This window comes from Chiloscyllium punctatum, chromosome 29 (genome assembly GCF_047496795.1).
Source record: "Chiloscyllium punctatum isolate Juve2018m chromosome 29, sChiPun1.3, whole genome shotgun sequence".
Classification (NCBI taxonomy): Eukaryota; Metazoa; Chordata; class Chondrichthyes; order Orectolobiformes; family Hemiscylliidae; genus Chiloscyllium; species Chiloscyllium punctatum.
In genome coordinates, this window is record NC_092767.1 from 80672717 (window position 1) to 80685437 (window position 12721).

General features: G+C 46.0%; 1 protein-coding gene across 3 annotated transcripts in view; it reads left to right on the plus strand.

Moving 5' to 3' along the window:
- Nucleotides 1-270: 270 nt before the first annotated feature.
- Nucleotides 271-12721, plus strand: part of LOC140454655 (latent-transforming growth factor beta-binding protein 4-like) — a 146803-nt gene continuing 134352 nt past the window's right edge. The window contains exons 1-2 of one of the 3 annotated variants that reach the window (XM_072549581.1): nucleotides 271-563; nucleotides 6644-6714. In XM_072549581.1, the coding sequence (XP_072405682.1) occupies nucleotides 433-563; nucleotides 6644-6714 (202 nt within the window). In that variant the 5' untranslated portion in view covers nucleotides 271-432. The remainder of the gene's footprint in view (nucleotides 564-6643; nucleotides 6715-12721) is intronic. The other 2 variants (XM_072549582.1, XM_072549583.1) reach the window with 2 other exon arrangements.

Genomic DNA, 12721 nt, shown 5'->3' on the forward strand with positions numbered 1-12721 from the left:
GATTGGGGAAGTTGAGAGGGAGCAGGACAAAGGAGGAAGGGGTGGGGGAGACAGAAGGGATTGGGGTCGAGAGAGGGAGTGGGGGGAAGAGTAGGACAGGGAGAAGTGAAGGTGAGAGGGAAAGGGACAGGGAGAGGGGAGTCGGACAAAGAAGCGGGGGGGTTAAAGTGTTAGGGAGGGGTGTGTGACAGGGAGCCGGATCCCGGGCTGAGGGGGTGAGGTAGGGAGCCGGATCCCGGGCTGAGGGGGTGAGGTAGGGAGCCGGATCCCGGGCTGAGGGGGTGAGGTAGGGAGCCGGATCCCGGGCTGAGGGGGTGAGGTAGGGAGCCGGATCCAGGTACCGAGCTCTGGCTGTATGAATGAGCCGCGGGCAGTGAGCGGATCGCGGGGCCAGGCTTCGCTCTCCTCCCGTTAGCCGCTCCGGGGGAAAGCATGTGGAAGATTCTGGCTGTGGTCTGGCTGATGCTCGCTGTTTGTGGCCGGGCCCGTGAAGCTAGTGCTGCCCACAATCGGCGCCTGTCTCCAGGGAGAGGGAGAGGGAAGCAGCGGGCACTGTCCCCGAGGTGTGTCCGCTCTCTCGCTAATTCCAACCGCAGTTACTACAACTGACATTATTTAACTTGTTACTGTTTTAACGGTTTTTAATAATGCAGCTTTAGAATTTAGTTTTAATAACGTAATTCTGAATTGTGCGATTTATGGTTTAATTTAATTTTGTGCAATTTCACGGTTAATGTACAGTCAGTTCTCCCAAAAACTGGTGAGATAGAAATGATTTTGGAATGCTGTCTGTAATCCTCTCCAGGACTCGCTCCCTGCGAAGTTTATGTCGCTCTTGGGTTTATTTTCAAGGAGATTACTGTTGAGCTGCTGCAGGGTTTTTAATGTCGAGGTTTCAGCCCCGAATCCTGCCCCCCCAGGCCCCCCAGGGACTTGTGTTCTCCATCGAGACCAACCTCAGCAGACCCTATCAGGCAGGGAGAGTCGGTAGGGGGTAAGGGAATTCCCCACCCCTCCAATCTGCTCCCCTCTTCTCCGCTCCATTCCCCCCTCTACCTCATTCCCTCCATCGCTCATCCCTCCTCCCTCTCCCCTCCTCCCCCCCTCCATCACCCATTCCACCATCCCCATCTCTCCCTACCATGCCCCCATCCTTCCTCTCTATTCCCCCTCCTCCTCACCCGTCCTTCTCTCCATCCCCTCCAACCCCAGTCCCTCCTCCCTACTTCCCAGCCCTCCTCTAGGAAATGACTTTCGATAGCGCTTGTCGCTACCTTTGGACGTCCCAAAGTTCCCTATAGCCAATGAAGTGCGGTCATTGTTTAACCTCGCATAGCAAGATCTCACAAAAAGCAAGGCGATCGTCATCAGGTCCCCGGCCATGTAGATATACCCCAAGTTAATGGAGGTAATTCTCGCCTCGCCACTCCTTCCCCTCAAAATTGTGAGAGATTCAAACTGCACACGAGAGGCCAGTCGGCCCATCGAGTCTGCACTAATCCCATTTTCTAGCACTTGGCCTACAGACTGGAATGTTATGACATTTCAGGTGCTCACCTAAGTACTTTTAACAGAGTGGGTGGCAGGTAGTTTACTGGTTCGTCCTGTTGCCTCACAGTGCCAGGGACCCAGGTTCAATTCCAGCCTCAGGTGACTGCAAACTCTACACAGACATTCTCCCCATGTCTGTGTGGGTGTTATGAAGGTGTAGGTGTGCACTATACCTTTAAGAGAGACTGGAAGCTGGTACTGACTTAGAGAGGCAGAGAGTGTGCTGAAATAATTTAAAATGTAACATTTGGCTGCGAAACCAATAGTGCAGATGAGTTGCCATGGTACATAACAAATTCAAATTTGGCCAATCAGTTTAAATAATGCCCCAAGATGCCAAAATCCAATCGAATGCACAGCGGTCAGGATTGGGGCCACTGTTGTTTGTAATATACGTAAATGATCTGGAAGAGGGCACTGTTGGTATGATCAGCAAATTTGCAGGTGACACAAAGATTGGTGGAGTAGCAGAAAGCATAAGGGACTGTCAGAGAATACAGGAGGATATAGATAGACTGGAGAGTTGGGCGGAAAAGTGGCAGATGGTTTTCAATCCAGACAAATGTGAGGTGATGCATTTAGGCAAGTCTAATTCTAGAGCGAATTATACAATGAATGGAAGAGCCTTGGGAAAAGTTGATGGGCAGAGAGATCTGGGAGTGCAGGTCCATTGTACCCTGAAAGTTGCTGCACAGGTGGATAGAGTGGTCAAGAAGGCATATAGTATGCTTGCCTTCATCGGACGGGGTATTGAGTATAAGAGCTGGCAAGTCATGTTAAAATTGTACAAGACATTGGTTCGGCTGCATTTGGAATACGGTGTACAGTTCTGGTCGCCACATTACCAAAAGGATGTGGACGCTTTGGAGAGGGTGCAGAGAAGGTTTATGAGGATGTTGCCTGGTATGGAAGGTGCTAGCTATGAAGAGAGGTTGAGTAGGTTAGGTTTATTTTTCACGAGAGAAAAAGAGATTGATGTGGGCCCAGATTGAGGTTTACAAAATCATGAAGGGTATAGACAGGGTGGATACACACAAGCTTTTTCCCAGGGTGAAGGATTCAATAATGAGAGGTCATGCTTTCAAGGTGAGAGGTGAAAAGTTTAAGGGGGATACATGTGGCAAGTACTTCACACAGAGGGTGGTGGGCGTCTGGAACACATTGCCAGCAGAGGTGGTAGAGGCAGGCACGGTAGATTCCTTTAAGGTGCATCTAGATAGATGCATGAGTAGGTGGGGTGCAGAGGGATGCAGATGTTTAGGAATTGACCGATAGGTTTAGACAGTACATTTGGATCGGCTCAGGCTTGATGGGCCGAAGGGCCTGTTCCTGGGCTGTAAATTTTCTTTGTTTTCTTTCTTTGAATTGGACTTTAGTGTTTTGATGACATCAAACCAATGTAATGATCCAATGTTTTGGGGTATAAAACCAGACATTTTGAACAGTTAGGGGGAGAACTGCCAAGGAACTTTTTTTTTGTAATTTTTACTTTAAATAGTGACCTCTGTGATAGTTCTTTTGCCTCTCAAAATTTTACAGATTATGGCACGAGATGAGCTTCTCTGTGTGTCAGATTTAAATTAGCAGAGGGGTTTACCCTGTGTTGGAACAGTTAAATTTCAAGAGGCAAAGATCTATCCCAGAGATCACTATTCAATGTAAAAATTAGCAATTTTATTCTTTAAGTCCAACAGAGATATTAAAACCAACAACTATTTACAACTCCTTTCTCTTAAACCAATCTTTTACCTCCCGCTCTACAATACTGGTCCAATTAAAAAAAACAATTAAGATTTATCAATTCTTCTCTGTAGGTTTCACTCTGGGTTTTCCTGGGTCGTCTCTTCTTCGGTCTTCTGCTGCACAACTTATTTTATGGACAGGTACCTTTCAGAAAGCTATGTAGCTAGCAGTCTATGCTTGTTGATTTTCTTGGCAGCTTCCAGTCTCTTTTAAAGGTACAGTACACAGTACACCTTCCTAACAGTGGGTACACCTTCCTAACAGTGGGTACACCTTCCTAACAGTGGGTACACCTTCCTAACAGTGGGTTTCCTCAAGATGGTCCAGTTTCCACCCACCATACAAAGATAAGAGTGGATTGACCATAGGAAATGCAGGGATATATGGTGTGGGTCTGGGTGTGCTGCCCTTCGGAGGCCTGATGAAGGGCTTTTGCCCGAAACATTGATTTTACTGCTCCTCAGAAGCTGCCTGAACTGCTGTGCTCTTCCAGCACCACTAATCCAGAATCTGGTTTCCAGCATCTGCAGTCATTGTTTTTACCTGCACTTCAGAGGGTCAGTTGTAGACTTAATGGGCCAAATGGCCTGCTCCCATGCTGTAGGGGTTCTACGATTGTGAGGTTTTTTCATCTTTATTATCCTCCCAGGGCATGTTCACATTTAACTGTGTTCAAGGCACTTCTCTGCATCCATACACCATACCAAGGTTGGTGACATATTCATTTGATTCCAAGGGATCTTTCATATTCACCTTTAGCAGGTTTCCTCTGAAACAGGAGTCTCCCAATAGTGCAACCCTGCCTGAGTACTGATCCTCCGACAGTGCGACACCGCCTGAGTGCTGATCCTCCGACAGTGAGGCACCCCCTCAGTGCTGACCCTCCAATAGTGTTGCATTCCCTCAGTGCTGACACCCCAACAGTGCAGCATTCCCTCAGGGCTGACCCTCCGACAGTGAGGCACTCCCTCAGCGCTGACCCTCTGACAGTGCGGCACTCCCTCAGCGCTGACCCTCTGACAGTGTGGCATTCCCTCAGCGCTGACCCTCTGACAGTGCGGCACTCCCTCAGTACTGACCCTCTGACAGTGCGGCACTCCCTCAGCGCTGACCCTCTGACAGTACAGCACTCCCTCAGCGCTGACCCTCTGACAGTGCGGCACTCCCTCAGCGCTGACCCTCTGACAGTGCGGCACTCCCTCAGTACTGACCCTCTGACAGTGCGGCACTCCCTCAGCGCTGACCCTCTGACAGTGCGGCACTCCCTCAGCGCTGACCCTCTGACAGTGCGGCACTCCCTCAGTACTGACCCTCTGACAGTGCGGCACTCCCTCAGCGCTGACCCTCTGACAGTGCGGCACTCCCTCAGTACTGACCCTCTGACAGTGCGGCACTCCCTCAGTACTGACCCTCTGACAGTGCGGCACTCCCTCAGCGCTGACCCTCTGACAGTGCGGCACTCCCTCAGCGCTGACCCTCTGACAGTGCGGCACTCCCTCAGTACTGACCCTCTGACAGTGCGGCACTCCCTCAGCGCTGACCCTCTGACAGTGCGGCACTCCCTCAGTACTGACCCTCTGACAGTGCGGCACTCCCTCAGTACTGACCCTCTGACAGTGCGGCACTCCCTCAGCACTGACCCTCTGACAGTGCGGCACTCCCTCAGCGCTGACCCTCTGACAGTGCGGCACTCCCTCAGAACCATGTTGGTGATTTGTATGGGCAAATGCTGGAGGCAAATTTGAACTCAGAACCTTCTGTCTCCATGGTAAGAGTCAACCACATAACCATACCAAAACCTGAACCATGGCAATGAAATAGACAAAGGATTAAAGTGATGGTGGCTGAGGAATAGGGATGGAGCAGGAGCCTGAGCAAAAAAAAGAGAAGTGGCTGATAAGGAGATAGAAAAAGAGTTTGAAGATTTAAAGCCTGGGAGTTATGGGGTTTATTTTAATTATTTTCACATTCCTCCTCTGGGGAGTTGGACATCTTCACTTTGAATGATTTCTACTGCCCTTTCAGGCAGCACATTCCAGGATCACACAAATAATTGTACAAAGAAATTCTCTCACTGTCTCCAATTCTGCCCCCAGTTTCTCTAAATATGTCTCTTTAATACGCAACTCTAAACATCCTAATACTCAATGTTTGGGCTATTCACTATGCAGACACTCTCTCACAATTTTGAAACATCTGTGTTTTATTTCTCCATTGCTTTCTCTGTTTTCAGGACAGAATCCCAGCTTCTCCAGCCTCTGCACATTTACTGAAATCCCTCATCCCTGGGACATTCTCCTTTACCCCCTTCTTCAAAGCCCTGATATCCTCCTTAAAATGCAGTGGTCAGAATCAGACACAGTCCTCCAGCTGAGATCTAAGTAGTGATTTATGGAGTTAATGTGCTTTCCTAACCTTTATCAACTGTCTAAGCTCGAGTTATCTTTTGAGCTTGAACATATGAGCCATTCTGAAGTAGACTCTTCTGCAGTATTTCACAGTTGGTGCTAAGTTCAATCTGTCCCAACAGCCTCCTGTCTGCCTCAAAACAAGCTGTTTTCAAGTTGTCTCACATTTTCAGGCTGGTGGGGACAATAGATTTACTACCAGTGAAATGTCAACAGCTGTATTGTAAAATAGGTCTGAGAGAAAAGCCCCCTGAATTCTCCAAAAGGAAGAGAAAACACTCAACAAATTTGGCAGATCTGACAGTACCTGTCAAGAGAGAAACAGAGTTAGTATTTTGAGTCCAAACAGAACTGTTCCAAAGAAGAGTCTACTTGTCTTTCAACCATGTTCTGTTCCATTACTGGATGGGGATCTCAATGTGCCTATATTCAGTAGTTACACTACTCACTATATACACACAGACATAAACACACAAACACAGATGCACAGATACATGCGCACAGACACGCACATGCACACAGACACACGCGTTGCCACCTATGCACAGATACCGAGACAGTGTGACTTCTTCTGTTCTTGGTGTCTCTAAGTGTGTACAGTGAACAAGGATATTGAGCTGTCTAACCAGTGATGGAACACAACATCATAACTGAGCAGCAAATGGCTCAATCTTCATTTGAAATACAAAAGTATTGTGTTTTCTTTTTAAGGACAGATTTGCTTTGAGAAATCAAACCAGATTCCTGATTGAGAAATCAAAAACTCTTTCATTCAGCAGCACAGTGCCCCATTCCCTGCCCTTTTTCTGCATCCTCCACCCCCCTCCCCGCCATATCCACCATGCCTCTATTTTATTCCTTCTATCCACATCTTCCTCCAGCCCTTCCTTCCTATATCTGATCTGTGAAGCTCTGTAACCTGTACCTTGTGTTTATTGCAGTTTAAATGTCTGTGGCAGTGGCTGCTGTAACGGATGGGCATTGGGACCCCAGACTAGACAATGCACAAAACGTAAGTCCCTTTCTCAAATACTCCATATAAAAGCAGTGAGGATGGAAGAAGCATTTTTGTATACCAATGAAACACTGGGGAGATCCTACACTGAGTGCTGTAGAATTCCATCACCTTTCCTATACAGAAACAGACCATTCAGCCTTTCTGCTTCATGCTGGTCTGTTCCACATAAGCCTCCTCCCAACCCCTCTGCTTTTTGTCCTATCATCCTCTCTTTCTATTCCTTTTGTCCAAATTCCCACTTCAAAGTATTGATAATATTCACCTTGACTATCCCCTGTCGAAGTGACTTCTATATTTGCACCACTGTCTGAGTAAAATCATTCCTCCAGACATCCAGGTTAGATTTGTCAGTCTCTCATTGACAGCCCTGAGATCTGGTCTCCAAGGAAGGGAAAATATTACCTCCATGTTCACCCTATCAAAGTCCTTGTATCACCTTAAAACCCTCGGTCAGGGCAGCCTTCAGCTTTCTTGTTTCTAGTTGAAAGAGACTCAATCTGTTTGATATTTCCTGATATCCCCTCTGTTCTGGCATGAGTCTAATAATATCTTTCTTCAGTACCTTTGTTTTGATGTGGAGACAAGACTGTGCATTACAATTGTGATTGCACTGAAGTTCAATGTAGGATTCACAGAAATTCTCCATTTCAATTCTACCCTTCTGGAAATTCATTCCAGTACCTGCTTTTCTTTTTCTGGGCCTTATTACTTTGTATCACTGCTTTGTGTGATCTGTTTTCCAATCCCCACTGTCATTCATTTTTCAAGAAGTGTGTAGTCTTTGCTTCTTCCTACCTCATCCTTATCTCTATTGAATCTACTTACAAATATTCACCCATTTTGCAAGTTTGATAATATTTTCCTGTATCTTGCCACAATATTTCTGTGTATTAACTGTGTGCTCTGATTGAAAGACCAAGTCTTTACTTTATTTATCCGTGTTACGTGGCCGTCTTTGGCTGAGTCAGAATTTATTGTTCATTCCTTGAGACCATTGAGAAGGTGGTGGTGAGCTGTCTTCTTGAACTGCTGCAGTCTTTGGGTGTAAGGGAATCCACAAAGTGGTTAGGGTGGGAGCTTTGACCCAGTGACTGAGAGAACGGCGATATATTTCCAAGTCAGGATGGTGATAGCTTCGAAGGAGATTTTCAGGTGATGTCCTCTGTAAAAGTGTCGAAACAATGGACAATATCAGTCCCAGTGACGATCCTTATGAAGCTTCACTTCCTAATTATCACCGTTCTGAGTGACTAACTTTAACCTGTTCTCTGCACCTTCTTTTGTAATCAGTTTACTATCCTCTGATTCAGAGGATTGCTTATGCCCGAAACGTCGATTCTCCTGCTCCTTGGATGCTGCCTGACCTGCTGCGCTTTTCCAGCAACACATTTTCAGCTCTGATCTCCAGCATCTGCAGTCCTCACTTTCTCCTCTGATTCCACCTCTTGTCACCTTCATTACGAGTCTATTATGCCATAGCATATCACTGGATCTTTTCCTGACTAGTTTTAATCTCGGTCTGTGTTGTCATTCCAAATGGCCAGACTCAAAGAACCAAAAATAGAGCAGCCTGTATTTGCTTCCTTTACCACAACCAAAAGCCTTGGGGTCAGTCTGGGGGCAAACCTGTGTGCACAAAGTATGGCTGCAATTCTGGCAATCTGCACTGGCTCGCGATTTGTGCTGACCTGTATGAGCTTTCTGTATCACAATGCAGAGATGGTTATTCAATGTGACTTGTGCAACCCAAGCTGAACAGTGCTCTTTGTAGTTTCAAGTGTAATTTCAGGCAATTGAAGAGACACTCATCAGTGTAATAGTTTCTTTATTTTGAAGCATTGCATTGTGCTTTGCACAGAGACCACACCAGTCCCCATGCAGAGCCTTTGTGTGTGTGTGTGTCCTCCAATCATTGCCATTCCTTTGCAAGACGGTCACAGTGACCGACATCTCTGGCTCCAATCTGCCTTTATGTCTGATCCAGATGCAGAGTCTCAGCAGGGACCAGCTGGTTAGAGTTTTCCAAAGCCTCCCTCTCAGAGTGGAGTTGCTCAGTATCTTTCTGTGATCTGCTGACTTCCTGCTTCCAGAGGCAAAAAGTTGCAGTTGCTGGAATCTGAAGTAGACGAGCAGGAGGCTGGAAGAACAAGGCAAGCCAGGCAGCATCAGGAGGTGGAGAAGTCCGACATTTTGGGTATAACCCTTTTTCAGGAATAAAGGTGGTGATGGGGGAGTTACAGGTAAAGGAGGGGGTGTAAGGGCTATGGATGGGGAGAGGGGCAGAGTGGTGCAGTGGTGATAGATGAATATAGGTGGTAGGTACAGCCTATTTGGTCGATAGAAGGAATGAATCTGGCTGGAAGCTGGAAGGTGGGGTTTGTCAGAGGGATGGAAGAGAGGAGGCAGGACTGGAATGGAAATTTCAATTCCGCTTCCCTCTCCCTCTCTAATTGTCATGTCCATCCTCAGAATCCTCCATTGCCACAGTGAATCAGACAGTAAGTTTGTGGAAGAACACCTCATCTTCCACCTATGCAGCCCACAGCCCAGAGGACTCAACATTGAGTTCTCCAATTTCAAATAATCTCCCCACCCATCCCCTGATTCCATTTCCAGCCCCACCTCTGACAGACCCCTCCTTCCAGCTCCCAACTGGAGTCACTCCTACCGACCTACCAAGTTGTACAGACCACCAGTATTCATCTTTCACCACTTTACCACTCTGCTCTCTCCCTACCCATAACACCCCCCCACCCCCCCACTTTATCTGCAATTCCTCTTAGCCCCACCTCCACTCCTGAAGAAGGATTATACCTGAAGCAGCAAACTTCACCACTTCCTGGTGCTGCCTGGCTCGCTATGCTCGTCCAGCCTCCTGCTCTTCAAACTTTGGATTCCTGTCTCTGACTGACCCTGGGACTGACAACCTAGTGAACAGGTGGCCAACATGCTCTGGAATTGGGAGAAGCTATTTTTTCAGATTGAAGCATGCACACAACATTGGATTCCCCCTCCTCCAACACCCTCTCTACTTTGACCATGAAAGGACCTTGAATGTGTTTAGCGGATTTTCTCCAGTGTAGCACTCAAAGTGTGATATCTGATACAAAAGTGCTTCCCAACCCGACATAGCTTCAATAGACTAAGCTTCAGTCTGGTTTCTGTATCTCAGCTCCAATTACACTTCATCAGAAACAGAAAGGCAACAATATTCAGACTTTTAGCAGATGCTGTCACCAAAGCTTATTGTGTAATCATACAAAGCTGTGCCTAGCTACTGTGTCCAAGCAGAAGGTTGGGGCAAATGTGATTGATGGTGTTTGAGTGGCAACACCTGGTACATTTTACAGGCCAAAAAGATGTCCAACAGGAAAAGACAAACTTCAGAGAGAATCTGACTTGAATCAGCTAAACTTTCAAGTCCGTTTAATGGAGGAATTGCAATTCCTTTTATCTTTAAAGGATATTGTTGCTTAGCACATTCTCTAAAGGCAGTTGAGATTTGATTCCAATCAGTAGTTTTTTTTTTATTTATTCACAGGACGTGAGCATCACTGGCTGGCCAGTATTTATTTCCCATCCCTAGTTTCCCTTAAGAAGGTGGTGATGAGCTGCTTTCTTCAACTGCTGTAGTCCATCTGCTGTCAGGAAATCCACAGTGCAGTTAGGGAGAGAGTTCCAGTACTTTGGTTCAGTGACACTGAAGGAATAGTGATATATTTACAAGTCAGGATGGTGAGTGACTTGGAGGGGGAACCATGTATAAGTGATGGTGTTCCCATGTATCAGTTGTCATTTTCCTTCTAGATGGTAGATGTTACAGGTTGGAAGATGCAATCAAGGGAATATTGGTGATTCGCTGCAGCGTAGTTTGCAGATGATACCCACTGCAATGTTGGAGGAAGTGAATGTTGAAGGTGGTAGATGGGGTGTCAGTCCAATCAGTTTCTTTGTCCTGGATAATGTGAGCTACTTGAGTGTTGTTGGAGCTGCACTCATCTAGACAATTGGAGTGTATTCCATCCCATTCCTGATATGTTCCCTGATGAGCTTCTGGGTCAGTGATGGTCCCCTCATATTGATAGTGGGGGAGCTCAGCAATATTCGTATTATTGGATATCAAGGAAAAACAATGAGGCTTTTTATTGTTTGAAGGTGATCATTGCCTGTCTTGAGTGCCATAGATACTACTTTTTAAAATTAATTCATGGGATGGGAATTTCATTGACTGGACCACCCTAATTTATTGCCCATCCTTAATTGCTCAGAGGGTAGTTAAGAATCAGTCACGCTTCTTTGGGTCAAGAGTCACATGAATGCAACACTGGGTAAGGCCGGCAGACTTCGTTTCTGAAAGGACATTGATTCTAAAACAGTTGTATAATTACAGCACAGTTTGTATTTGATCTGTAGCTTTTCTCACTCACTGTGGTCATTCACGTTGCTGCAGTGTTACAGCTCAAACCCACTGCCCAAATCCTAGTGGTTCCCTGCCTCAACACCAACCCCATTGCATTGTGATTTTAATGGGAAATTATGAAAGGTTTTATTTCTGGTTCTTCACCAGCAGCTGCTGTACCAGCTGTATGTGGCCTGTAGATGGTGGTAGAAACTCAGGAACAGAAGGAGGTCAATCCAAGCCTCAATGTTCTGGAATTCTGGCTCCCAGTTTCCCCACTCTCAACAGCTCTCTCCCTGAACAACCCCACACTGAAACTCCCTCCCAAACCTCTCAACCCCACCATCTGCCTGGAATTCTTGCCTAAATATCATCCAAATCTCTTTCCCTAAATACGCACACTCCCCTCACTGACCATCTCTAGCCGTCCACCCCTTCACATCCCCATCTCTTTGTCTCCTTTCAGTAGCTGCAATCTGGCTTCAAGGTCGCTTGTCCCAGCATCTCCTTGTTATCCTAATGTCTGATTCACATCTCTAAGGCTGCTTGGGACATTTTACAATTCTGAGAGTAGCTATTTAAATGCAAGCTTTTATTGTGAAATATTTTAGTTGAATCTCTTTTTGAACATCAACATCAAGGATTTCCAAACAAAGAACAGTGTGTGGTTAAGTACTGAGCAAAGCTCTCTTTGCATTGTCCCCATCAAACACTCCCGGGACAGGGACAGCAAGAGTTAGATACTGAGTAAATATTCCTCTATACTGTCCTCATGTACACTGTCCTTATCAAAGGCTCCAAGAACAGATACAGAGTTAGCTACAGAGTATTGAGAGTCTTTTTTTTAAACTGACCCAGTCTGTAACTCAATCTAAATTTCAGTCATTTTCTGTACCAAACTAATGTAACAACAAGCATTGATGATCTCTTTACAATGTAAAATTCCATAGTACTACCTGATGACTTGGTTATCCGTAGCTAACATCCCAGATTTATTCTACCTGTCTATTAGTCAAGGCTTTATATACAACAAAGTAAAGGGGATTTTGGTCAAGGTTGGGTTTAAACCCAGAGTCCAGAAGGGACAGACAATGTTCAACTCACTATCAGATAATCTGACGAAGGGCTTTTGCCCAAAATATTGATTTTCCTGCTCCTCGGATGCTTGCTTTTCCAACACCACACTCTTGACTCACTGTCAGATAACCCTATAATTTTATTTCTCAGAATAAAATGATCACTTAAACTGCTACACTTCTGTTAGGCTGAAGGATTTATGCATTAAATTTGTTGCTTTTATTACAAAGATCCAAACCAGAAATCAGTGTGTTTCTTGCAGTAATCATTTAAACTTGCTCCCAAATCTAGAGGTCAGAACTGGGTTACACACTGTCTTTCAATGGCAAAGAGAGATATTAGTAGTCAGCTGTGAACTGGAAATGACAGCAGTTGGTCAGGGAGTTGCTGATTGTGTTGCAAGTCAATGCCATTCCCTCTCCTTGCTGCAGGAACATTGTTACAGGATGGCAGGACATCTTCTCTTCATCCCATCCATACTCCATACTTTGTCAAATCTCAGTGGTGTCTGTTTTCCCAGATGCT